General features: G+C 36.7%; 3 protein-coding genes across 4 annotated transcripts; 2 read left to right on the top strand and 1 right to left on the bottom strand.

Moving 5' to 3' along the window:
* Nucleotides 1-1,463: 1,463 nt before the first annotated feature.
* On the bottom strand, nucleotides 1,464-5,128 carry LOC137962666 (V-type proton ATPase subunit E-like). Its single transcript, XM_068809669.1, has 6 exons — nucleotides 4,656-5,128; nucleotides 4,033-4,133; nucleotides 3,500-3,656; nucleotides 3,033-3,226; nucleotides 1,975-2,074; nucleotides 1,464-1,685 (listed from the first exon to the last, which is right to left on the bottom strand). The coding sequence occupies exons 1-6, from the start codon at nucleotides 4,755-4,757 to the stop codon at nucleotides 1,647-1,649; spliced, it is 693 nt and encodes a 230-aa protein (XP_068665770.1). The 5' UTR covers nucleotides 4,758-5,128; the 3' UTR covers nucleotides 1,464-1,646.
* Nucleotides 5,129-9,961: 4,833 nt separating this feature from the next.
* Nucleotides 9,962-16,754, top strand: LOC137964036 (hydroxyproline O-galactosyltransferase HPGT1-like). The gene is made up of 12 exons (XM_068811301.1): nucleotides 9,962-10,308; nucleotides 10,516-10,579; nucleotides 10,755-10,804; nucleotides 10,899-11,092; nucleotides 12,418-12,481; nucleotides 12,564-12,636; nucleotides 13,166-13,289; nucleotides 13,805-13,892; nucleotides 13,989-14,039; nucleotides 14,826-14,897; nucleotides 15,067-15,182; nucleotides 16,411-16,754. The coding sequence occupies exons 1-12, from the start codon at nucleotides 10,196-10,198 to the stop codon at nucleotides 16,431-16,433; spliced, it is 1,032 nt and encodes a 343-aa protein (XP_068667402.1). The 5' UTR covers nucleotides 9,962-10,195; the 3' UTR covers nucleotides 16,434-16,754.
* Nucleotides 16,755-18,286: 1,532 nt separating this feature from the next.
* LOC137964035 (G-box-binding factor 3-like) lies at nucleotides 18,287-24,151 on the top strand. Of its 2 annotated transcripts, none has more exons than XM_068811299.1 (13): nucleotides 18,287-18,570; nucleotides 20,013-20,150; nucleotides 20,438-20,476; nucleotides 21,372-21,467; nucleotides 21,822-21,899; nucleotides 22,047-22,100; nucleotides 22,250-22,404; nucleotides 22,516-22,564; nucleotides 22,651-22,699; nucleotides 22,986-23,122; nucleotides 23,255-23,332; nucleotides 23,435-23,560; nucleotides 23,677-24,151. In XM_068811299.1, the coding sequence occupies exons 2-13, from the start codon at nucleotides 20,091-20,093 to the stop codon at nucleotides 23,896-23,898; spliced, it is 1,143 nt and encodes a 380-aa protein (XP_068667400.1). In that variant the 5' UTR covers nucleotides 18,287-18,570; nucleotides 20,013-20,090; the 3' UTR covers nucleotides 23,899-24,151. The 2 variants fall into 2 exon arrangements, with proteins under 2 accessions (XP_068667400.1, XP_068667399.1); XM_068811298.1 differs by having other exon boundaries at nucleotides 20,432-20,476.
* Nucleotides 24,152-24,343: the final 192 nt, after the last annotated feature.

The following is a 24,343-nucleotide window of genomic DNA, read 5'->3' as shown; positions in this document are numbered from 1 at the left end:
TTTCGTACCACAAAATTCCTCCACCAGGACCACCACTAATTTACGACTCTTAATTTCTTATTAGTTACTAGTTCTATTTTATATACTGCAAGGCCTTTTCTGAACAAACACGAACTAAAAATGATGTACACATTAGTAAAAACAAAACTTGAACTAAAAGGGGGAAATTATAGAAGGAAAGATTAATGTCACCATTATTCAAGTGGAAGGTATTAGACGGTATCCAGATTTTTTGAGTTGAATCAGGTAAGTGGGACTAGGATTCATGTGACCAGACTCGGCCCTGAGTAAGAGAGACTTGCCCATTGGAGAAGGGTCAATTCTGACCACAAACGCAACCTATCCTGACCCAATTCCAAGTCGACCCTACCTAATCACAGGTTGACTCCACAAATCGGAAAAACATTATTTCATAGACAGCTAGCTGCTATTTATCAGGATTTCTTTGATTGAGCATGGGAATCCCCACTGAAAAACAGAGCATGGGAAGACTCTTGGCTTCTTTCCTCGATCACGCTCCACAGCCTCTTAAAAAGGAGTTCCACAGAGCTCCGCTATAACCATCGAAGGCACATGCTTATAAGGGATAAGCATTATCAGTAAGATAGTTTACAATGTAAGATGATCTCAAATTCTATCACTCTTATCTTATTTCTATCATGCCCCCCAAGATAGATTATACTTTTCATTATCAGAGGAAACCTGAAAACATATTACTTGTTATCGTCTCTCTTAATTAAAACACAACCACATTATGCAATTTTTCAAAAAATTTCTGTGAATTCACTTTTCTAGCAGAGGCTTGGTTGCACCAGTCAAAATGGTCCAATCTATTTCAGCATTCTATTTCAGCATACTGAAAGACTACAATTCTCTGCGCGGCAAAGCAATCTCCATTCCAGCAACAAGATCTTGTTGTTCAAGATCATCAGCTGAATCAGTAATTTTTTTATTTAATTAAATAGTTTACTAAAAAATTAAAGCCAAGATCGGGTTATAAAAATTTTCTGAATCCAAGGGGAGCAAAATAGAACTGTCAGCGTTTATCCACCCACAGAGAATACGGGAGAAACCAATTTTGTCCGTTTTAGTATAATACCATTCTCTATTTCCAATTACGATCACCTTTCCTGTAATATACAAAAAGAGAAAAGGTTGACAAGAATGATAAGACAAGTGCCAACGTGTCCCTTTCTAAGATATGGCTCTGGTCCTACATGTATTAGTACGACTTGATGTAATTATCAAAAGAAGATACGAATATGGTTTGATCGTTCTCAAAGCATCAGCTGTTGTACAAATGTTGTACCTATTTCTGCAGTCCTCTTATCTAACAATAATACAGGATACTTCGGGACTGTTTTATACTACCTTTTATACTTCTGGGGAAGAGCAGCTCTACCGTTTAAGGCCACTGGTTTTAGTCTTCGAAAAGAAAGCAGTTGCAGAAATAAATTGGCATTTATTAATGGAATCTCGAGTTCTCTTTCTTTATGATCCAATACGTGTCTTGAATCAACAAAAACAAGCCATTCATTGTTTGACAACAAAGACAAATAATAACGATAACAGATTAACTGACCATTTGATGACCCTCTCAGATGGCAGAGAAGCAACGGTACAACTGTATGACACTGATCTATGATCTATGACACGGTAATCTGTCCAAAGAGAAGCTTTCGGATCTGCAATAAACAATCAAGAATGCATTGCTACAGGCACAGGAGCAGATAATAGAAGTAATAAGCAATCAACCGAACAAAAAGCGGGCGTGTTTTGATTACTGGGTGCTCATTGCACAGAAAATCATATTACAAGAATAAATGATTGAAATGATCCCCTTTAAATGTTTAAACCAAGTAGCAAAATTGATAAGCTTATTGACAATCCAATGTTTTATATTCAGGAAATCAGCAAAAATATTCATGAAAAAAAAGTCAAAATAAGGAAAGACAATATAGGTAGAACATATACCCCTGGCAGCTTCTTTCTAAAAACAACATCCAACCTTGCATCCAGTGTGTTCTCACACACAATCTTGCCATCTTGAGAAGCCAAAACAACTCCTCCTGAGCTGAAACACCCCAACAAACAAAGTCAGTCCCCAACTCAATTTCACAGTTACTGTAACCAACACCAAAGAACAATATGTGACGATCAGCCTACCAATGCTTGCTCTTGGACTAGACAACTGTGATTTACGAACAAAAAGTCACACCAAAATTTTATAATGAATGTCGGTAGCTCTATAAAACTCACAATTATGTAACAATAGTGATTTGCTCATCATTTTTAAGTTCGAGGAAAGTAAATCAAGATCAAGCTTTCTGACCCCTCTCACTGCCATTGCTTTTTGTCAAAAAATAAATAAGGAAAGACACTTGTTAATCTCAAGTTTTGTACAAGATAATCACAGATGCAGACCCACAAGGGGCGAGAGGAGTCTCCTGCAATTGGTTGACTTGTTGACATTGATTAGAATCCAACTTTGTCCCCCAGGTCCTTAACATCAAGACCTCCAGTCAAGGTTGACTGCACAAGTACTCTGTTTTTCCTTTTTTTTGAAAACAGACTCCATCGCAATTTTCAAAGAAATGCACCTTGCCATCTCTTGTTTGTGAGGCTTGGGTACAGCTAAAGAAACGAATTGTAGGTTATACGGCAATAAGGAAACTAACGAACAGAGACAACAGCATGAAGAAAGAAACTATGACACATGGTTGTCGAGAGGAGATCACATAACAATTACTTCTTCCTTTGAGGTAGCAATCCATTTCAATTGGACTACTACAACTTATTTTATATTTGAGCCAGGCATTGTTGTTTCCCCAGCGGTCAGCCATTGTGGCAGGAACAAACTTATAATGATAATTTATTCCACCTGTTGGCAAACAGAAGGGTGATTGACTTGATTTTTTTTTCTTAGAAAGTAACAATTTCATTAAGACAGCTAACAGAGAACAACTAAGTGGGAGCCACAATTTGTTGAATGATAAATTTGTAAACTTTCATTGGAGAAAACGAAGAGTTACCAGAAAGGGCCATGTGCATGATGGTGACTGGGAGTAGGAGGTAGGTATACGTTGCCGACAAAAATCTCAGGAGGATGAACCTTTGCTTTCTCTGCATACTCATGCTTCGCTGAATGCAGAATAGACTCCACCAGATGAAGATCCTCTTTCCGACAGCGCAAAACCACAGATGGCTCCTTCAGTCGGAGCAAGCTCTACAAGAGAAGAAGACAAACATAATACAAAAAAAAAAAAATTAAATACGAGCCTAATTGAAGGAAACTTCATCCAGTATTATCTTCCTTAAAGTGAAGGATTGGAATACACTCGAAATTTGATGGACAATAGCACATTGAAATCTTTTGGACATTTTATCCTAGTACAAAAAGATGTTACAATTTCCCTATTCAAATTTTTTTTAAGTATGGTATAAATTCAAAATAATAATAACAACAGGGATTGCAATTTGCTGATTGTTTTTGTTTTACCTGCACAATCAATTCTTTAAGAAGCATTTTATAAGCATGATGATCATGGCTGACATGCAAAAGCTCCTTTCCTGCTGCCTCCTTCATGGAGCTTACTAAATCATCTTGAGCTTGCAAAACTGTTATACGAGAAGCATTAAGCTGCATGGAATACTCTCTGCAAAAAACGAAATGTATAAAGAAAATTCATGTAAACCCAAAGGTACATCATTCTGCAGTACAAGAAGACAAAAATAATCTCCATTTCAGTCATTAGGTCCTCATGCACAACTACGGTGAACAGATTTTTTGTCATTCCATCCATTTCTCCCATCTTGTACCTAATAGGAATGTTTTCTTTTGGCGTGGACTCGTCTGACTCTACATTATCATGTTTTGAACTTTAAGAGACTTTTTTCACAACAAAAGAATCACAAACAACTCATGCCTCAGAGCAAGGAAGGGACCAGAAGATATGACACTATGTAAGGAACATAGAAATAAAAGAAACAAATAAAAGGAAAATGAAGACACAAGGTACGATTGGACTGTACATTTTCTTTCGAATTCCAACCTGCTTCTCCTTGCGTTCGTACTCTTGTCTGATCTTCTTCTTTTCAGCTTCAACCAGTTGAAGTTTCTCTATATTGAATTCCTAGAGGAGTATTCAACCTCATCAAAACATGCCGCAAAGGAAACAAAAATAGGGACTAGAACCACATGCATTAAAATTAGTGCAACCAATGCACCTTAGAAAGATTTTCCGTATAAAGTAATATCCTGAATCAGACCAACAATGAAACCTGAGCAACAGGCAATTCAAAAACTTCTCGACGATAAGCCAACCCATCTCTAACTCTTTTCCAACCACAAAAGGATGCTAATACCCTTGAGATTATCATATTCGCTTGCAGTGGAGGAAGTTGCATAAGTTCGTAACTACGTTGAGATTCGAGGTCTTACCGTGCACTAGCTGAATAGAGTAAGTTTCATTAGAGTATCTAAACTAAATGACAAGAAAATGCTAATTTAAAGTGCATCAGTGTAAGTGACTGAAAGATGTCGATTTGAAGATAGTACGACAACCGAAATTATAATTTGGAACTTGGAAGGAGCATAATTATCGAATAACAACACATATGAATTAAAAGAATTTATGAAGCGGAAACAAACGCACTTCTTCGGCGGAGAGAGAGATCTCATTAGCCTTCTCCTCCGCCTCCTGGCGAATGAATCTGACCATCTGCTGGATCTGTCTGGACACATCTGCGTCGTTCATTTTCAGAAGGGAGGAAAAGACTGACAGTTTCCCTCGCCACGAACTTGGAGAGAGCGATTCCCCGCCGGAGTAGTTGAAGAACAGAAAGAACACACTGCGGAAGCTTCAATCGTGGCGTCGTAGGTGTTTGTCGATAAATCTATATATTTAGGGCCGCGAAAGTAAAACTGCAAGGAGTGATCAGTAATGTACGACTGTGGGGCGGAGAACAAGGACAGATTTGAGCGCGGGCGGAGAAGGGTGTCGCCCGACCAAGATACACGATTCGTCGTGTTTCACGTGTGATCATGTAGGCGTGCTAAAGCTGCGGATTTCTCTCGCGCCATGACAAGACAGCCCTCGACCGCAAGTGCCACCCGCTCCTGTCTCGATTTCTTGTTCTGTCTTGCATTTCTACTCATTCATTATTGTACTAAAATACAAAGAAGAGTGGAAGACGTCCGGGTCTTTCATCCTCATCAACAGGATAAAAAACTACCCACCGGCTTGACTCGGTTTTAAGAGAAGGGGTGGAAACGCTGGACTCAACGGAAGCGGCCCATCTTGTGGTGATTCAATTCCGGTCTACTGGCGACCGAGTTCGACTCCCAAGTGACACTTAAGAACACCCTTCTAGAAAATTTTCTCCTAGTATATTCATATGTTGTGCAATTATGTGTATAGTTTTTAAATGTGAATATATGATATTCTTAAATTAATATTATAAATGGTTTAATTCATTTATCAGATCTTGTTTATATTTTTTATATATAATTTAATTAAAAACCTTTACACATAAAAAACAAAGGGAGGGGGAGCCCCTTAACGCTTATACTCCTTTCTCCTAGGGGTGGTTTCGAACCGAGCAGGCTCGCTAGCAGCTCGAGTTCGGCTTGGTGCCGGCTCGGTCCGATTCGAGCTTGAGATCTGAAATCGGCTCGTTTGAGTTAACGAGCCGAGCTCGACCGAATCAAGGTTTGGCTCGAAAACTCGCGAGCCGGCTCATTAACGGGCGAGTCGTGGGATCGAGGGATCGAGCCCTTCCCGTCCGCCACTCTGGCCACCTCTGTCGCCATCAACAGCTCCTCCTCGGCTACTACATCCCCTCCGATTTCTTCGCCTCCTCTGTTTTCGTCGCCACCGTTTCCATTGTCGTCGACGACATGTGCTCGCAGAAGTCAAAAAATCATATCTAGAAAATCGTATAGAAAAATTTTGAATAAGTATTTGACAGTTGATGATATAATACTTTTAGCATGAGGCAATTTTTATAGCAATTTTGTGTTTGACATTTAATTTGATTACAAATTTATCGATAAGTATAGTAATATATTAGATTAATTATTATTTATTTCCTTATAAGAGGCAATAAGAGGTCCATTTAACTTTCATAAGAAAATTTTAAAATATTTCTTGTAATTTTCTAGTAAGTCTCTAATAGTAATAGGATTTTATTTAAATGATTTATAGTTTTTATTTGGGTGATTGTAATTTGATAGTGATATTTCATTTAATTTTGTTGTGTTTGATTATTGTATGGAGTTTATTCATAATGTTACGCAGTGTATGGAGTGTTTAGACTATTTTATGGAGTGTATAAACAATTTCATGAAATGTTTATAGAATGTATAGACAATTTTATGGAGTATTTATACATGTATTATGTATATAGATTATGCCCAATTTTAAGTAGAGGTCATGCCGAATTTTATATAGGTATTATATACATAGATTATGCTCAATTTTAAGTAGAGGTCATGTCCAATCTTATACATGCATTATATATATATAAGTTATACCCAAATTTATGTAAAATATATGCATAATTTTATATACAATTGATTATATATATATATATATATATTTATTTATTTATTTATTTATTTTTAAGTTTTAAATGTATGTTGAAGCTCGAACTTGGTTAAAATTTGTGGGCTCGAGCTCAATAACAATTTTAGACTCGAGATGAGGTTTGGCTCGAAGCTCGGCTCAAACATAGGCAGGTTTGGTTATGCTCGGCTTGATGCCACTACTACTTCCTCCTATACATCTTACTCTAATGAAATGGTAAGGTACATTTAGGGGTGGCTTCGAACCGAGCCGGCTCGCGAGCGGCTCGAGTTCGACTCGGTTCGATTCGTTATCTATCAAGCTCGCTCGAGCACCAAAATCGGCTCGTTTACCTTAACGAGCTAAACTCGACTGAAGCCAGGTTCGGTTCGTCGACTCACGTGCCGGCTCAAGGTGAGTCGGATCGGTATCGGGATCAAGAGTGGGGGAGCAGGATCGAGAGTGAGGGGGGGAAAAAATTTTCCTCCCCTCGTCATCGTCGAGCCCCTCCTGTCGGTTGTTGTCGTTGCCTCTACCACCGTCGCAGCTGTTCGTCGGCCGTCTCTACCGCCGTCGCAGCTGCTTGCCGGCTGCCTCTGTGGCCGTCCGTTCGATTTCTTCATCTCCTCGCCGTCGCCTCTATTTCCGTCGCCGCCTCTTCCATCACCGCCGCTTCCGTCGCCTCCGTCGTAGCCGTCATCCCCAACGATAGGTCGTCCCCGACGCCGTAACCCCCTTCCCTCCGCGGCGAAAAACCATAACCTAAGTTCATGGGAGAAATTAGGGGAGAAATAATCTCCCCCCCTCCCCCGCACGAAGATGATTTCGCACGTGTCGCACGTGCGAGATCATAAAGTAAAAAAAAAAAAATTCGTTAAACTCTCTTCCTCATAGCTCTAGAAAAAATTAAAAATAAATTTTATAGAAATAAGTTTCTATAAACTATTAGTGTCTCATGTTTTTTTTAAACATTTTTCTAATTGAAATTTTTTATTAAAAATTATATAATTTTCCAAGTAAGATTTTCGTACCAAGATGGGGTAGAAAACTGTATAGAAAATTTTTGAATAAGTATTTAACAGTTGATGCTGTAATACTTTTAGCATGAAGCAATTTTCATTGCAATTTTGTTTTTGATATTTTATTTAATTAAAATTTTATTGATAAGTATAATAATATATTAGATTGATTATTAATTTTTATTTATTTCCCTAAAAGAGGCAATAAAAGGTCCATTTAACGTTTCTAAGAAAATTTTAAAATATTTCTTGTAATTTTTTAATAAGTCACTAATAGTAATAAGATTTTATTTAAAGGTTTTTTTTGGAATATGTATCATAGGAAAAATATTTTTAGTTTTTCCTAGAATATAAATTTTGATCTAGGGGCACTAAGGAGGCCATAATAAATTATGGCCAGATTCAAAAATTACAAAACAAGCTAGACAACAATTGTGAGTAAAAAAGATTAATATTGGTGTATTTTAATCCATTATTGAAATTCAATCCTGAACCTCCCCTATCATTATATTTTTTAACAATGTATGCATAATTTTATATATAATTTATTCAAAGTTACCCCTACGTGCAAGATTATAAACAAGAAAAAAAAAAACTCTTTGTCCCTTCCTCATGGCACTTAAAGAAATTGAAAATATATTTTAGTAGAAATACGTTTCTAGAGACTATTAGTGGTTTTTTCAATAAATCTTGAAAAGACATTTTTAGTAGAAATATAGGGACCATTAGTGCCTCATATTTTTTCAAAATATTTTTTTAGTTATAAATTATTTTTAAAAAATCATATAATTTTCTAAGTAAGATTTTCTTGCCAAGATGAGTTAGAAAACCATATAGAAAATTTTGAATAAGTATTTGACAGTTGATGATATAATACTTTGAGCATGAGGCAATTTTCATAACAATTTTGTGTTTGACATTTTATGTGATTAAAAAATTATCGATAAGTATAATAATATATTAGATTAATTATTAATTTTTATTTATTTCCTTAGAAAAGGTAATAAGAGGTCCATTTAACTTTTCTAAGAAAAATTTAAAATATTTCTTGTAATTTTCTAGTAAGTCTCTAATACTAATAGAATTTATTTAAAGGATTTATAGTTTTTATTTGGGTGATTGTAAATTGATAGTGATATTTCATTTAATTTTGTTGTGTTTGATTATTGTATGGAGTTTATTTATAATGTTATGCAGTGTATGGAGTGTTTAGACTATTTTATGGATTGTATAAACAATTTCATGGAGTGTTTATGGAATGTATAGACAATTTTATGGAGTGTTTATGCAAGTATTATGTATATTGATTATGCCCAATTTTAAGTAGAGGTCATACAGAATTTTATACAAGTATTATATATAGAGATTATGCTCAATTTTAAGTATAGGTTATGCCCAATTTTATGTAGAGGTCATGTCCAATTTTATGTAAAATATATGCATAATTTTATATACATTTTATTCGATATATATTTTTTGAAAAGTTTTAAATGTATGTTGAGGCTCGAGATCGGCTCAAACTCATTGGGCTCGAGCTCGATAACAATTTTAGGCTTGAGATGAGGCTCGGCTCGAAGTTCAGATCGAAATATTTAAATCAAGCTTGACTTAAACATAAGCAGGTTCGGGCTCGGCTCGGCTGGATGCCACCCCTAGGTACACTAATATACTAATATATAGGAGGGGTTTATCGTCTAACATAATGGAAAAATTTGTTAGTGTTTGTGCCACAGTAAGAAATGCCAAGAAAACTTCTTCATCGATATTTATGTCCCTATAAGAAATGAAAGATAAAATATTATAAATAGTTTGTTATATTACAACAAGGAAGTAATTACTTGTATGCAAAAATGCTTTATATCATATTTAATTAATAATATATATATATATACCATATGATATGGTAAAATTACCTCTATTTTGTTTTTTCTTAAGTTATGAATTTAAATGTGTTAATATTAATATATCTTTAATAAAAATTAAATTTATTAAAAGTAATAATGGATCCCATAAAATACGAGCCACAACATGCCAATAAAAATTTCCAATGTTTATGCCATAAGTTGAACAAGCATAATATCTAAGAAAATTTTCCGATGACTAAAATTTGACACAAATGAAGGAAAAATTTCCCATGGTGTTTTGTTTTTTTCTTAAATTATTTTTTAATGATTTAAAACGTTGAATTGAGAGAGAAATCTAACACAAAAAATTCAGTGGGAAATGGACTTGCTGATCCGTCGTGTCCGTTCCATTGTAAACATTTTGTTGGTTTCGGACAAGAGCGAAGAGGGTGTCTGTGCCGGAAGGTGGGAAAATATCGTTTTATCTGTTTTCGCTCCCGCTCGCGGTTCATGCCTTTATGCAGAAGTTACTTCTCCTGGTGCGTTGTAATTGCAGCTGAAAATTTGTTCGTACGTCGGTTTTGGCGTTTCCTCCAGAAAACGCTGTGGTCGTCTATGTTTCTTCACCCGCATTAGAGACGTATTCCTGTTTGATTCGGCTCTAATATCAATTCGATCTGTTTCCGGAATCAAATATTTTTCAATTCAGTTGTTCGAAGAGCGGCGGCCCGAGCCCTGAATATCCGCATCTTATGTTACAGTAGAAATGCAGAGTCGGGGATCGAATGCTAGATTGTCCGGGATGGCGTTCCGGTCTCGAATTTCGACTCTAATGCTCTCGATGATTGCTACAATGGCTTCGATTTATGTCGCTGGCCGGTGAGTTTTTTGGTCATTCCATTTTAATTTTTTTGTTTCTTTTCTACTGTTATGTAGATCTGTTCTGTTCATAAGCTGACTTCAATTGTTCGTTACTGTCTTAATTCGTAGATAAATTGAGGAATGTATCGATTTGGTGCATTTCCCTGCATTATCCGTCTCACTGGGTTTTAATTTCTCGTTGTTTTCTTTTCCTCTTTGGTGCAGGCTTTGGCAGGACGCAGAGAACCGGGTTTATCTTATTAAAGAGCTCGATAGGAGAACTGGTCAGGTATTTTTATACATTTCTGTTTTCGTTTAATTCAGTTTGCCAAAGTGTTTTGTTTTTCAGTTGTTCTTTTGGCTTCATTTGTGCACTCGCTAGCTATTTATATCTTGTGTATGTGCGTTTTTATGTTGCACACAAGAATTCAGATCCGGATTTATGAATAGTTTGCCATCTTCAGGGGCAATCGGCCATATCAGTTGATGATACATTAAAAGTTATAGCTTGCAAGTAAGTCCATTATGACAGATACTATACTAGTTGGTATGTTGGAGTTTTTTCACCTTTCCAAATTACTAGTGCTAAAAATTGATTTGTTTGTTAGGGACCAGCAGAAAAGATTATCCGCTCTTGAGATGGAACTGGCAACAGCTAGACATGAAGGGTTTGTGGGAAAATATTTATCTGACAATAATGAGACTCGTTCTCGAAAAAAATTGTTGGCTGTGATTGGTGTCATCACACAGTTTGGCCACAAGAATAATAGGGACGCGATCAGGAGATCATGGATGCCAACTGGTAGAATATCCTCTCCTTTGTGAGTTTCTTCCTTAGTTATCTGATCAAGACAAACACGATGTATGAGATGACATGCTTCATATTCTGCAGATTGTTAAAATATTTGGTGGTCTCAGCTAGCCAACTTTAGCAATCTGAATTAAAAAAATTTGCATATATCGTCTGTTAAAATGACAAGACATGTACGTTCTGCTTGCATTGCATCGAGTGATAGTCCTAGATAAACACAGAAATATTTTTTTCACACATAAACTAACATAGATTTGTACGAGAAACTAATGGGTGGAAGAGATGTGGTCCACAGATGTACCCAAATTTTTGTGCTTTGGGATATTTAATATTTGGTTAACAAACTATCTCACTGCAGGAATTCAAAAAGTTACTATCTTCATGGGAGAAACTTTTGTACTTGGAGAGTAGTGCTGGAGTCATGAAGAAGTATACAGAACACTGTTGTGCCAATCTTTAAATAGAAGCGGTTGTAACTGCAAACCTGCAGTATGTCTTTTTTTAAACAAAAGAAACATAGTTACAATTCATTACTAGTAAATATAAGAACATATTTACTGTATATCCAGTTCACTTGATATCAATCGCAAAATCCAATAATTTTTTAGTATAATAGTGCACATCCTCCCTAATCTTTATTTTTGTTGGTAGTTCCCAGGAGAACTCTGGACTGCATGGGTTTTGGGGATGCATTTGAGTCCACCTGGGGTTCTTTGATACTTTGCCACTCTGTTTTATAGCTGATCTGATCTTTGGTGCAGCTCCTTTGATTTCTGGTGATGTTTATATTGAGGGGGATTCTAAGTATGCAAATGGCATTGGATATTATATTGCATATTTTACTAGATGACTGGGCAAGGTCACGTAGTCTTGAGTTTATCCATATTCTGAATGGTATCAACTCCATCACGGACAAGCTTGAAAATTGAAACAGCCAGCCCCAGGCTCTGTATCTACCCTCAGCCTATTTGTGAATTAAAATACATAGCTTTATTCTTTACGAGCTGTTTCAGCTCCTGTAAATATTTTTTGTATTCTAATAGAAATATCTGCACCACTTTCACATGCACAAAAGAAATGAAACCAACAATATTGATAAGATTCTTTAAGGACTCAGAATCTAATTTATCATGCAGTTGTATTTTATGATAAAATGCTCCAATACATGGATTGGAAACTTATTTAGTGTGTATCCTGTTCTGCTTGCATGAAATACTTCATATGACACTAATTTTAGGTGGAGTTGGATGTCTCTTGCTCTTCATCCTTCCTTTCTTTATGGCATTATGATCTCGGAAGCTAAACTACATCTGTAGGTGCTGCACGGAAAAAAATGGAGGAAGATAAAGGCATCATTCTTCGATTTGTCATAGGGAGAAGGTCTCTATTTTAAACACATGATAAGTTTTAGTATTACATATTTGGAGCTAGAAGTTTACTCAGTGGCTCAAATGACTTGCAGTGCAAACCGGGGGGACAATCTGGATAGAGCCATTGACAGCGAAAATAGGCAGACAAATGACTTCAGCATTATTGTAAGTCCAGCTGATGCTCTCTTCAAATTTGGTTTTTCTCTGCACCAATAGGCATTAATACTTATTTGTAGTTGCTGTCAAAATAATCATCCTGGCCATCAACCCAGAAATGTGGTCGAGTCCTGGTTAAACTGGTTTAAACAATGTTGATAACTGGTCCCCTTTTAATTATTTGAAGTTTTAAAAAATCCTCTTTATATTAATATTTTTTAGCATTTAAGAGTTGGAATCCAATTGATGGTGCTAGTCACTGTTGTTAACTGTTGGAATTAAACAGCCGTGCGAGTTTTTCCATGGTTTCTAGCAATGTAATCTTCTGGTTATAAGACCTAGGCAGGCCTCAGAGGTTCAGTTCAATGGGGAACTATCTTTTTATTTTTATTTTTTTATATGCTACATGATTAACCAATCATGTATGAGGCTTGAACTCAAGATCTTCAACAAAGAGACATCTGTCTAGGTCTCATAGCCATTTTTATGTTACCTGCATTGTTCACTATGGTAATCACATCTTATTTGCTTTTGGTAGGATAATCACATTGAGGCTCCTGAAGAGCTTCCAAAAAAGACAAAGTCATTTTTTGTTCAAGCTGCTGATACCTGGGATGCTGAGTTCTATGCCAAAGTGAATGATGATATTTATGTCAATATCGGTGAGACATCAGCTGTTAGTGAAATGAACTACTGAGCAATTTAACTATTTTGGTCTTAGCAGGCATTGAAAAATATATGTGAATGTGGACTTTCTGCTAAAAAACATTTAGATAAATGAAAATCTGCGTGTCCTTACTAAAATGGGCTTGTCCAGCCATAACTACTGCTTCTACCCCGATCAAAAGAAAATATAATAATCGTTTCCAGTACACTGCAATATGCTCAAGTTTAATAATTTTAATTGGACCTTTATTTGTCTTTTTGGCTCATGGTGTCTGCCATTTCCAAAAATGAGGTGGTTTTGTTATTAGACAGCTGATGATTTTGTGTTATTTATCAGAAAAGTTGGGTTATTTAGGCCCTATAGGTACTGAGAGTCCGTTTCTTCATATGAGAATGAGAGTCTGTTAAAGTAATCTAGTTTTATCAAGATGGTTCGACTAAAGTATAAATTTGTGTCAAGGTGGTATATCTAATGATGAACTGTCATTTACTGTTCTATGTCACCCTTCAGATTCCTTTGGAGCCATGCTTGCAAGTCATTGGGACAAGCCTCGGGTTTACCTTGGGTGTATGAAATCAGGCGAAGTTTTCTCTGAGCCGTGAGTGTTCTCCAAAATTTGGTCATTTCATGAGTTTTCAGTAATCAAATTTGCTTTCTGCATATTCACTAACTTGACATTGCTAGATTGTTCCAGGGGCCACAAATGGTATGAGCCAGACTGGTGGAAATTTGGGGATGGAAAATCGTGAGTAGTGCCATACATGTTCCCCCTCTGCTTACTCTTAAAATGGTTTTGTTTTTCCATATGTTGTGTGGTACTGCAGTGTTAAAATGAGCTTTAAAACTACAAAAATAATCAAGCTCAGAATTTGAATGTCAAATAAAATTATTTGGAGCACTGTTCAGGTCTCATCAGATATTTTTGGGTACAAAAATATCACGGTAAAGATGACTTATCATAGGACCATTTTATCTTACCTTTTTTTTCCTGGACTTGGTGATGAGAGTTGATTAAGAATAGCAAAAGAGAGACAAGAGGTGGCGGCAAAGAGCCTCATGAGAAAAAAAGTGGAAAGAATGTGAGATGATTTTGTCCTTTGCATGAAACTATGTAGGTCAATATGTGTGCTGATGGTAAGTGGATTTATGAGGCTAAGGTATCTAGTGTTATATCCAGACCATGGTGTGATCTATTGGACGTGTCGAAAGCCCATAGCTAACAGTTGTTACTGTCAGTATGAACAGTGTTTGTATGGTATTTAAATGTTAAAAATCAACTAATACTAATCTATCTTAAATATGTTGTTTCCACTGGAATGTTTTATGTGCGACTGGTATAGTTTGCCAATAAGATGCAAACTATGACACAGACATTCCTATCTTAGCCCAAATCTAAATTTTCTTCTCTTGTTCTTTAATTCTTCCCCTTGTGTTAGGTTCTTGTACTATGTGCGACTGGAATGTTAGATTATGTGGATTATATGTTTGGTCATCTTTCGGTACAAATAAAATTGCATTTCATATTGTACAGGTACCTACGCCATGCATCTGGAGAAATGTATGTTATATCCCGGGCCCTGGCACAATTTATCTCTATAAACAGGTGAATATAAAATATGCCTTAGGATTCCCTTCTTATATGTCCCTTTCCATTTGGTAAGAGAGCAGGGAAGCTTTATTCAGAGGATGCCCAGACAGTAACTTGATCTGGGACAGGGACTAGTTTGGGTTTCCAATACCTCATTCACATTTGTTGTTCAATTTTTAACCAGAGAAATCCTTCGTACATATGCACATGATGATGTCAGTGCTGGTTCATGGTTTATTGGTCTTGATGTCAAGTATGTTGATGAAGGGAAGCTCTGCTGCTCGTCATCTTGGACTTCAGGTGTGTATTGTAGCAAACCATAGACTCATTTAGTTGACCATGTTTGCTAAAAATATTTTTCCATCAAAGAATGAAATTAATTTTCTACTTTCCACATTAATCATCTTTGCTGTGTCGGCATTCTTTCTCACTAGTTATGTTCCCAACATATTATCACTCCTACATTCTGTTCTCATCCAAAATAAATGAGAGTAGCATTCAAATAAATAGACATGAAAAATTATAGCACAGCGTCACTGTAACATAATATTTCCCTGCTTTGCAAACTGATCAAAACCTTAGTAATAGTAATAGAAATCACGTTGCTGGCCTTTATATCAATGTTGGCCTGCAACGTCACAGCTTGCACCTAATCAGCTGTGGACTGAAAAAGAGATGAGCACAACTTGAATTCCTCCCCTTTTCTTGCTAGGGCTTGCATGCTACCTCTTGCTAGCGGTTAACTTTTAATTTTATATTTTAGATAGCTAGACTGGAAACTTATTTTTTGAAAATTTTCAGCTTGCTTAGGTAGACCTTGTAGCATAGCCTTGTTACTATCTTAGCAGACAAAGTCACACTCCCTAGAAAATGAAAAAGGTATCAACTGATGTTGGGGAGAAATTTTCTGGGAAAGGAATTTATACCACTGTTAACATTTCTTTGAAATTATTTTGTATTTAATTGAATACCTATAAAAAGACTAATAATCGAGTTTATCCCAGATGATTTGAAGAATAGAGAAAGTGGTTAATGTTGGTTAACTTGTCTCTTCAAAGTCTTATTGCAAGTGGTAATACATGTACACAGGATTTTTTTCTTTTCACATGCAAGAATGCGGTCTATAATTGTTATAATACTTGTACATAGTTTCTTTATATGTTCCAAGTACTAAGAGGTCTCTGTGAGTAGATTGACACCAGGTCATGATTTGTATGACTTTTATCTCTGTGATGTTGATACATTTTGTTATTAAACTTGTATGCTGTTGGATTCTATGTTTCTCATGGTAAACACAATTAGAAGAAAACAGAATTTTTCTGCATGCTTACCCCCACCCATTTCATGCATCTTGGAAAACTTGTTTCCATTTTCATTGAAATTGAAATAACGTTTTTCACTGTAGCGTTCACCTTGATTGCCAAAGATACTTTATGTGCTACATATTCTTTTAAGGCAGACCATGTTTATGATGTTAGATTAAGTTGGAAGAAGTACATAGTAAAGAAACTCGTTTCTTGAATTTCAGGTGCTTTATGTGGTGCAGTTTGATTGCGTACAGGACTCAGTGTCACAGTTAGTTTCATACGGGTTATTTACAAGTCCCCCAGATTATTGATTTCCCCTAAAATGCACACACCATATTCAGACCTCATGTCAGCTCCCAGCAAGTCAGCTTCGATTACGCTGAAGAACAGTGGCGAGCTCCTAACCATACTGACTATCATTGAAGTTCGTTAGAGGATTACGGGAGTAACTGGGTTTCTCCCCGAGGAAATGTTTTAAATTCAACTCAGAGGGCCAAGATGCATTTTCTTGCCACTCAGAATATGGTTTGATAGGGCAAAGACAGAGCTTCTTTGTTTTATTGTTTATACTACCCAAAAAGTGGAATTCTACTGGGACCTAATGAGTGAAATAGAAAATCAGAATCTGAGATAATACTTGAAACACACAGTAAGTTAAAAGTTAAACTCAGTGAACTAATGAAGAAAATCAAATCAAATAAATCTTTTAGGAGTTCAAAGAATGTAATTTTTTTAGCGCCAGATAAAAATAGTTGCAGACAGTATAAAGCTAGCCTGTTGATAGGTAAGTCTTCATGATTATGATTGTCTTTTACTTGTAAAAAAAGTGTCACCATTAAATTGGAGATTTACCGATTTATAGAAAACAAAAATAAACCAGTTCTCCACTCAATTGCCATGTCTGTGATGTATATTGATTTCATCATATTAATGCCTTAGTTGATATTGATGCCCATCACTTGAGCGTATTTTATTCCATTTCTATTGATATTGATGCCATATAGCCCTGAATTTCCCCAGTTGATTTTCGGGTCTGACATTAGTTCATATCTACCAAGAAAGAATTGGTTGAAAGCTCCATGGTACTACACCCCAGCACGCCTTGTTTGATTCCATGTCTCCACTGACTTTGATGCCCAATTGCCTTGACTTTCCTTAGTTGGTTTTTCTGGCCAGACATCAGTTCATATAGATTCAACAGTGCCCTTCACATAATAAGATCGTGTCGCCTGCAAATCACATGTGGTTACTTTGAATCGAGTATCCCTGGAGCTAAAGCCTTTACTCCATCCTTGATTTTGCCCCTTATAGAACACAGAACATAAAGACTTCACTTTCACTATCGAAGAATAGTGATGACAATGGGTTGTCCCGTCTTTCGGAAAAAGCTGTCCCATGGAAATATTTTTTAATCTATTTTGGATAATTTTTATAGTTTTAAAATTATATTTCTGACCTTGTTGCCTTGTAGAAAATTATATGAGCGAGTCGAAAATCATTATGATATTTATCTAATTATATATAAAATATTATATATCAAAATGAAGATTTTTCTATTTTTAGTTATTTTTTTAATATTCTTTTAAAATTTATTCTTCGCCGTGTCACCCCGTAATAAGATTAGGGTCAGCTTGATAGCCGACTCGGGATCAAAAGGTCTTTTTGTATTGCTTTAATCAGGATACACATGTAATTAATTTAATTTAAAAGGGCGTTTACGAAAGAACAATCGATTAGCGGAGCGACTGGGTGCGTGGTAATTCTTTAATGAATCAAGCCAGCTCGAGCAGCGCAGGAGTCCAGATCTCGAAGTGTCCAATCCAACTCAGACAGATCTTCAGATCTGGCGCGTCGCGCCTGTTGGACGCGAGAGGCTCATTGAATTCGATTCATGACCACGTCAGCTACATGACGAGGAGAGACTGGCTGGCTTCGGATATCCCATCCGTCCGTCGCTTGATCCGCCACATGTTTACCTCTCATTAACTCAAATAAATTAATGGCGACGTTAGAACATCGTTGTCCAGCTCCTCTCCATCGTAGATGGTTGCATATATGCTGTCTACCGAGTCAGATATACAAACGCGTGTCGAATGACGTGGTCATCGACTGGACCACCCCCCCTTTCCTTCCGTCGTCCGTCTCCTCCCCTCTCCCCCCTCCGCTGCGTTTCTTCATTCGCTTTTCATAAAATAGCGGGAGCGAAAAGGAAAAGTTGGAGTCGCTAGTTTCGGTTGCTCCATTCCCTAATCCGGGTCGAGGATTCGTGGTTTTGGGTACGTTTGTTTTTTTTCGTTTGAGGTAGCTTTTTGGGTGGTCAAGGACGGATATTTGAGGCGATTCTGAGGTTTCCTGAAGGTTTTGGACATTCGTCAACAGAGGTATGTGATATAGTTTGATTTGCTGCATATTGTTTCGTGTAATATGGAAAATTATGAAGTTCTCTTCTTTTTTAATCGAAGATTGGTTAAAACTTTATGATATTGTGAAATTTTTACCGGGCGGAACCCTTTTTGGGAATTGCTTCTTTGAGATGTTTGGGGATGACGTTCATGTCGTCCTGCATTCATCGTGTTTTTCTTTTTCGCTGTGGTATTGGAAGCATGACGTTCTGTGTTGAGTTATATTTGTCACGATATCAATCTATCTTATATGTTATATTTGTACGAGAAGAAATAAATAGGAATAGTCTAGGAAGGAGGGAAGCCCGAACGACTTCTAAGAGTGCAGCTATTCCTCTCTGGAAAATACGGAGTTGGAGTAAACAGAAGAAAAAAAAAAAAATTGATGGGAAAGGAAGCCGGGAAAAATAAAGGAAAAAAGTAGAAAGGAGGATCACTGGAAAATTCTGGACTATTGAATATATTTGTGTTCTCTGCAAATTCAGATACAGCGCTGAATCTTCGAATTTGCATTCGAATTTCACGAGTGCGGACACTTCACTTCGTGAAACCTCTGTTCAACGAAGGCGGCCTGTCGGAGCATGCCGTACTGGCAATGCAAGTCTCTGTGCTTTCTAGATAGAGGGGTATCTTCGTCTTTTCATGCTCTTTGACCGGAGCGATCTGATTTTGATGTTCCAATTGATTCTGATTCTTGTTTCCTAAAGCTGATACGTACTTCCTGACCGACGGTATTATGTATTAAAAAGACATATTTGCCCCTGTTATCCCTTTGAAACCGTTTCCGTCTTCACAGCTTTGTCAGCTTGCGTCCAGATTTCAGGAAAGGCCATAGTATTCCCGGGCCTACCGCCCTTACGCTCGTGAAAATGATTTGTAGTGGGAACTATAAGATGAAATTTACTTGGATAGGATAAATTAAAATTTATATGCAAACATGTGTTGGCTACCATACAGAAACCTTGTCTTCAAGAATCTAAGCTTCTGTCTTCTCATTTTTTAATTTGGAAGTTGGAAATAGTAAAAAATGATTAAATGCTGGTAATGTCGTTATTAATCTTCAGTGTTGTCTGTAAGCTTTATGATGTCACAGGCATTATCAAGTTGATATCTCAACTTCGATCATTAAGTGACATTAAGTGTATCTCGACTCTGTTAGCTCTGAACAAGTAATTCTGCAGTCATTATTTACATTCGAATAAATAAAAGATAAATTTATGGTATCCTTTCTGTCTTTTGTTGGTGCTCTAGTGATTGTTTTGAGTTTTTTATTCCTTGACTGTGGGGAAAGTTACAAAAGAGTGCATTGGAAATAAGTTTCTTTTTGTGGATCATAGAGAAGGATGACATTCCAAGTTCACATCCTATTGTCTCTGTTTTTAGTTTTTGAAGTCTAATTTGTGGTGGATTCTTAAGTGCAGCTGTTTTAAACTTGGTTGTGCAACGGTTGCCATAAGCAAGAACAATATTAAAACTCTCTGAAAATCAGTTAGGCACCCATGGGAAATGGTGAGGCAGAGACTTCTTCTAAAATGGAGAAAACGCCATCCCCTGTGCAGGTGAACTGGTTTCTTTCTTAAAGAATTGCCTTCATAGTGTATTCGTCATGTGTTGAATTATTGAGCTTGTAGTAGCTTCAAAATGCATGTGCTGTTCTTCAACAGCTTTCAGTTTGCTTAGTCATCGATTATGCTTTTTTTAAGTGAACCACTAGTTTCGGTGATAAAGAATGCATCTTTTTTTTTTTTTTATTTCCCTGTAAATGATCTACTGCAACCTAGTCTCTCTGTTTGTTTTAGTTTCATTGCTTATTCATGACAATATATTGCTGCAATGGCAGGAACAGGCTAACTTTCACGGGTATCCAGACTGGGCATCAATTCAGGTTATTTTCTTAATGTCCGATTTCCTTCCCTTGTTGATGCATAGTACGGGGACATATATGAGTTGGATCCAGGCCCCTGCTGTAATACTGTCCTGAACTAAAAGGGCTTTAAAATCTTTCCTAATGGATCTGGATGGTGTAGAGCAATCCTTGTCATCGAGTCTTTGTCTATTTTTTCAAGCTTATAAATTGTCACTGTCTTTTGCACAAATTTTATTGGAGTTAACAAATGTATGTCATGGCAACTAACTCAATATGCTGAGTTGGTGGGTCCACTAGGGCCTGATTTTATTGGATTTGATCAGATAGTGATCTTATCCATTTTGAATTTTTGTTATTTATAAGCTGTGACATGATGTTGAAAATAGCTTTGAAAATGAATTAATAAAATCTCCTTGTTTCTGGTCTCTCTCTTTCTTGTTCTTCTTCCCCTTCTTTTTTTTTCTCTAGTCTTCTTCTTCTAAATTATTCTTCTCAATTCTCCTATTTCTCATCCCAAATTTTCCATTATTCCTCTCTATTTTCTCTCCCTTCTCCTTTCTCATCCAACAGCTAATCAACATTGCATATCAACGTCAATAAATCCCGACTCTGTTGGCTGTATATCCAAATCAATGTTCTCCATTTGAAATTTTCTATTTAACTTGATGTTTAAGTTGGAGATCTTTATTGATTAGTGTTTTATACTAATTATGAACATCATAGGCCCATCTAATGACGTTCTCCAAGGAAGGGTTTGAATATGGTTTTGAGTTGATATCTGCTTTGTCAGTTGATACCAGTTCGACTTGGCAATCATCTTATTGGACCTTATTTACACAACTAGTCTGTTGTTCCCAATTTCTTTCCTGCTTATTGGAATAATACAACTTGCTGATCAGTTGATCATTTTCAGGCATATTATGGGCCAGGTCTCGGTTTGCCACCTCCATATTTTGGCTCACCTATTGCACCAGGCCATCCTCCTCACCCATATTTGTGGGGCCCACAGGTATTTAGTTTTCAGTCTTCTGTCACCGAAACGCTTAGCTTTTGTAACTTGTAATTTAGTTTAGCCATGAGGAAATTATTTGGGAGATTTTATTGACAATCATCCACATTCAATAAATAACTGTATTTGAAAAGTCCTATTGTTTTGTCAAAGTACACCAAAATGGATACATTTAAAATGGTCTTCTGCTTGATATAAAAGGGTGGTCTGGTTGAATTCAGAATAACCTGCATGTTTCACTTTGCCTGTTTTGCTTTATTCAGATCTTCTTTTATGAACCATCAGTACAAGCTAAGTAAGAAGTGTCTGTTAAAATTCCTACTATTGATTATCGTCTTTATTTGGGATTTCCAGCATATTATGCCACCTTATGGGTCACCTTATGCTGCTGTTTACCCACATGGAGTCTACGGTCAACCATCTATAGCAGTAGTAAGTCCATCTGGCTAGTTCAATATTCAGGGGCTCTCCTTGTACTTAAACATCATTGATGAAAAGACTTCTGTTTCCTGCTTATAGTTGTAGATGTTGAGAACTATATCACCCTGGTATCCTTATTGAAATCTCTTTGATATGCAGGGACCACATCCACATGCCCCTGGCATAACTTCTTCTGCTGCAACAACTGAACATGTACTAAAAATATCTTTACATCATTGTTTGTGTTCTCTGAAAGGGAATTGGATAGCTCAAAAATGAATTTCTTTATTGTTCACTTATTTGTGATATTATTAATTATTTTAACAGATTATTGATTAGATTTCACTGCTCTACTGATTCAGATGACATTTCCATTAAGTGTAGAGAAACCTGCTAAATCAGGGAATAAAGATCGAGGTTTAATGAAGAAATTGAAAAGTTTTGATGGAATTGCTGTCTATGTCAGCACTAGATATGCTGAAAATGCTTCTGGAGGTGCAACACGTGCGTCACCAAGGTTGGTCATTTGACATTGTGTTTGTATTTGTCTTTCATAGTTGTTTTAGTTAACTTTTTTGTTTTATTCTTTTGTCGTTCTGATATCACCTCTATGACAATGACTTTATAGTGGGGAATGTGAACTGGAAGGTTCAAGTGATGGAGGAAGCAGTCAAGAGGTTATAATCTTTTTACTATTACTCAATTTCTAAAACTTTCATTTTACCATAATGAACCCTTCCAATTTTTTTCTGAACTTTTTTAGGGAAGTGACTCAAAGGGTAAAAGAAGTCCTGAGGGCATGCCAGTCAAAGGTATGTGTTACATGTCCTCATCTGTTACAATGATTTGGTTACAAAATGGGCTTCAGAGGTGCCATTAAATGTGTTCAGCAAGGCGTTGTGGAAGTGGGATTATTACATTTGTGGCCTACTTCTGTAGTCACTGTATGCTTCAAGTAGTTTCTGCCACTTTCCATTTGGTTCAGGAAATGGCTAGATATGTAACAGGGTGTTTAATGTTCTGGATACAGCCAGTTTTTCTTTTCCACCTAGTTGACTTTCATCATTCCTTCACTAACCATATGAGGTTATGCTGCAGAAAATTTTGGAAACAGTGAGATACAAGCCAATACTTGTCATGGTGAAGAAAAAAAAACAAAAGGAACAAAAGGAACAACCAGTGTTCCTCCGAGAGCTGTAATTCCTGCTTGCCATGGTTTACCATCTGAATGTTGGGTATGGGTTGCAATTTTTCGCTCTCTTATGATTACTTGTTCTTTACTATCCACCACTACTACTCCACTAGATGTGAGAGATAAAGCACTCTTTGCTAATTTTCACTGGAGATGTGTTTCTTACATTTTGTAGGATGATCGGGAGTTGAAACGAGAGAAGCGAAAGCAATCAAACAGAGAATCTGCTAGAAGGTCAAGGTTGAGAAAACAGGTAGAGGGAATGTATGGGAATCTCGACTTTCTTTTGTATGTTGTAGTTGTCTTGTTTGGGGCTCTGAAGTTCTTCTTTCTTCCTATACTTTATTTTCCCCAGGCTGAGTCTGAGCAGCTAGCTATGAAAGTTGACATGCTTAGTGCTGAGAACTTGACTCTCAGATCTGAGATAAATCGCTTAACAGAGAGTGCACAGAAATTAAGTCAAGAAAATTCTCATCTACTGGTATTAAGTACTTCCTCTATGGCATCTTCTTTAGTGATAGACTTGAATCATAAAGATGAAATGATCTGACAAACCTGTGGGCATATTTTGGAACTCATTCACATTTCCTCTTGCAGGAGAAGCTCAAAAATGCTGAACAAGGAGAGGGAGACACAGGTCCTGAAAGGATAGAACAAGAGAACCCACCTGTCAATAATGAAAATTTCCTGTCCGGAGTGAGCAGCACTAGCTTGATCAGCAGCAGCAGTCCTCGTGATAGTGAGACTCGTGATAATTCCGGGAAGCTCCATCAACTTTTCGACTCTAATCCAAGGGCTGATGCTGTAGCGGCTGGCTAATCAAGGAGGGAATGGAGAATTTCTAGAAGTTTTGAGTTGTTCAAGGCTCATGTATAACACTAATAATTTAGCTGGTTCGTTAAGGAGGCATTTGCAGAAAGCAAAAGTGTGCTCTCTTCTTGCAATGCCGACTCCCGCAGGTGAAGAATTAACAAGAATCAAGATGCGAGTGATTAAGAACCATTTTAATGTTTATTAATTTATCTTTTTTTATAGTTTTCTATTGGAGCAATAAGAAATTCGGTTAAAAATTGACGCCAGTGAAGCTTCTTATACGATTCTCACAGTAATATTTCCTTCAGAAGAGTTCGGGACTAAAGTCAGATTAGTAAAAAGTAAACGTAAAGAAACGGATTTTGATCGTACGCATTTGAAATTTGACCGGTTTGTCTAGAATCTAAGAGTTCGTCACGGATCTCGACGTCCTTGATTTCTCTGCAAAATC

The sequence above is a fragment of the Aristolochia californica genome, unplaced genomic scaffold (assembly GCF_029961685.1).
Source record: "Aristolochia californica isolate CCGP_79_NKW_82.1479 unplaced genomic scaffold, dmAriCali1.0.hap1 SCAF_4, whole genome shotgun sequence".
NCBI lineage: Eukaryota > Viridiplantae > Streptophyta > Magnoliopsida > Piperales > Aristolochiaceae > Aristolochia > Aristolochia californica.
The sequence above is the reverse complement of the archived record's forward strand: the minus strand, read 5'-3'. Positions and strand labels throughout refer to the sequence as shown.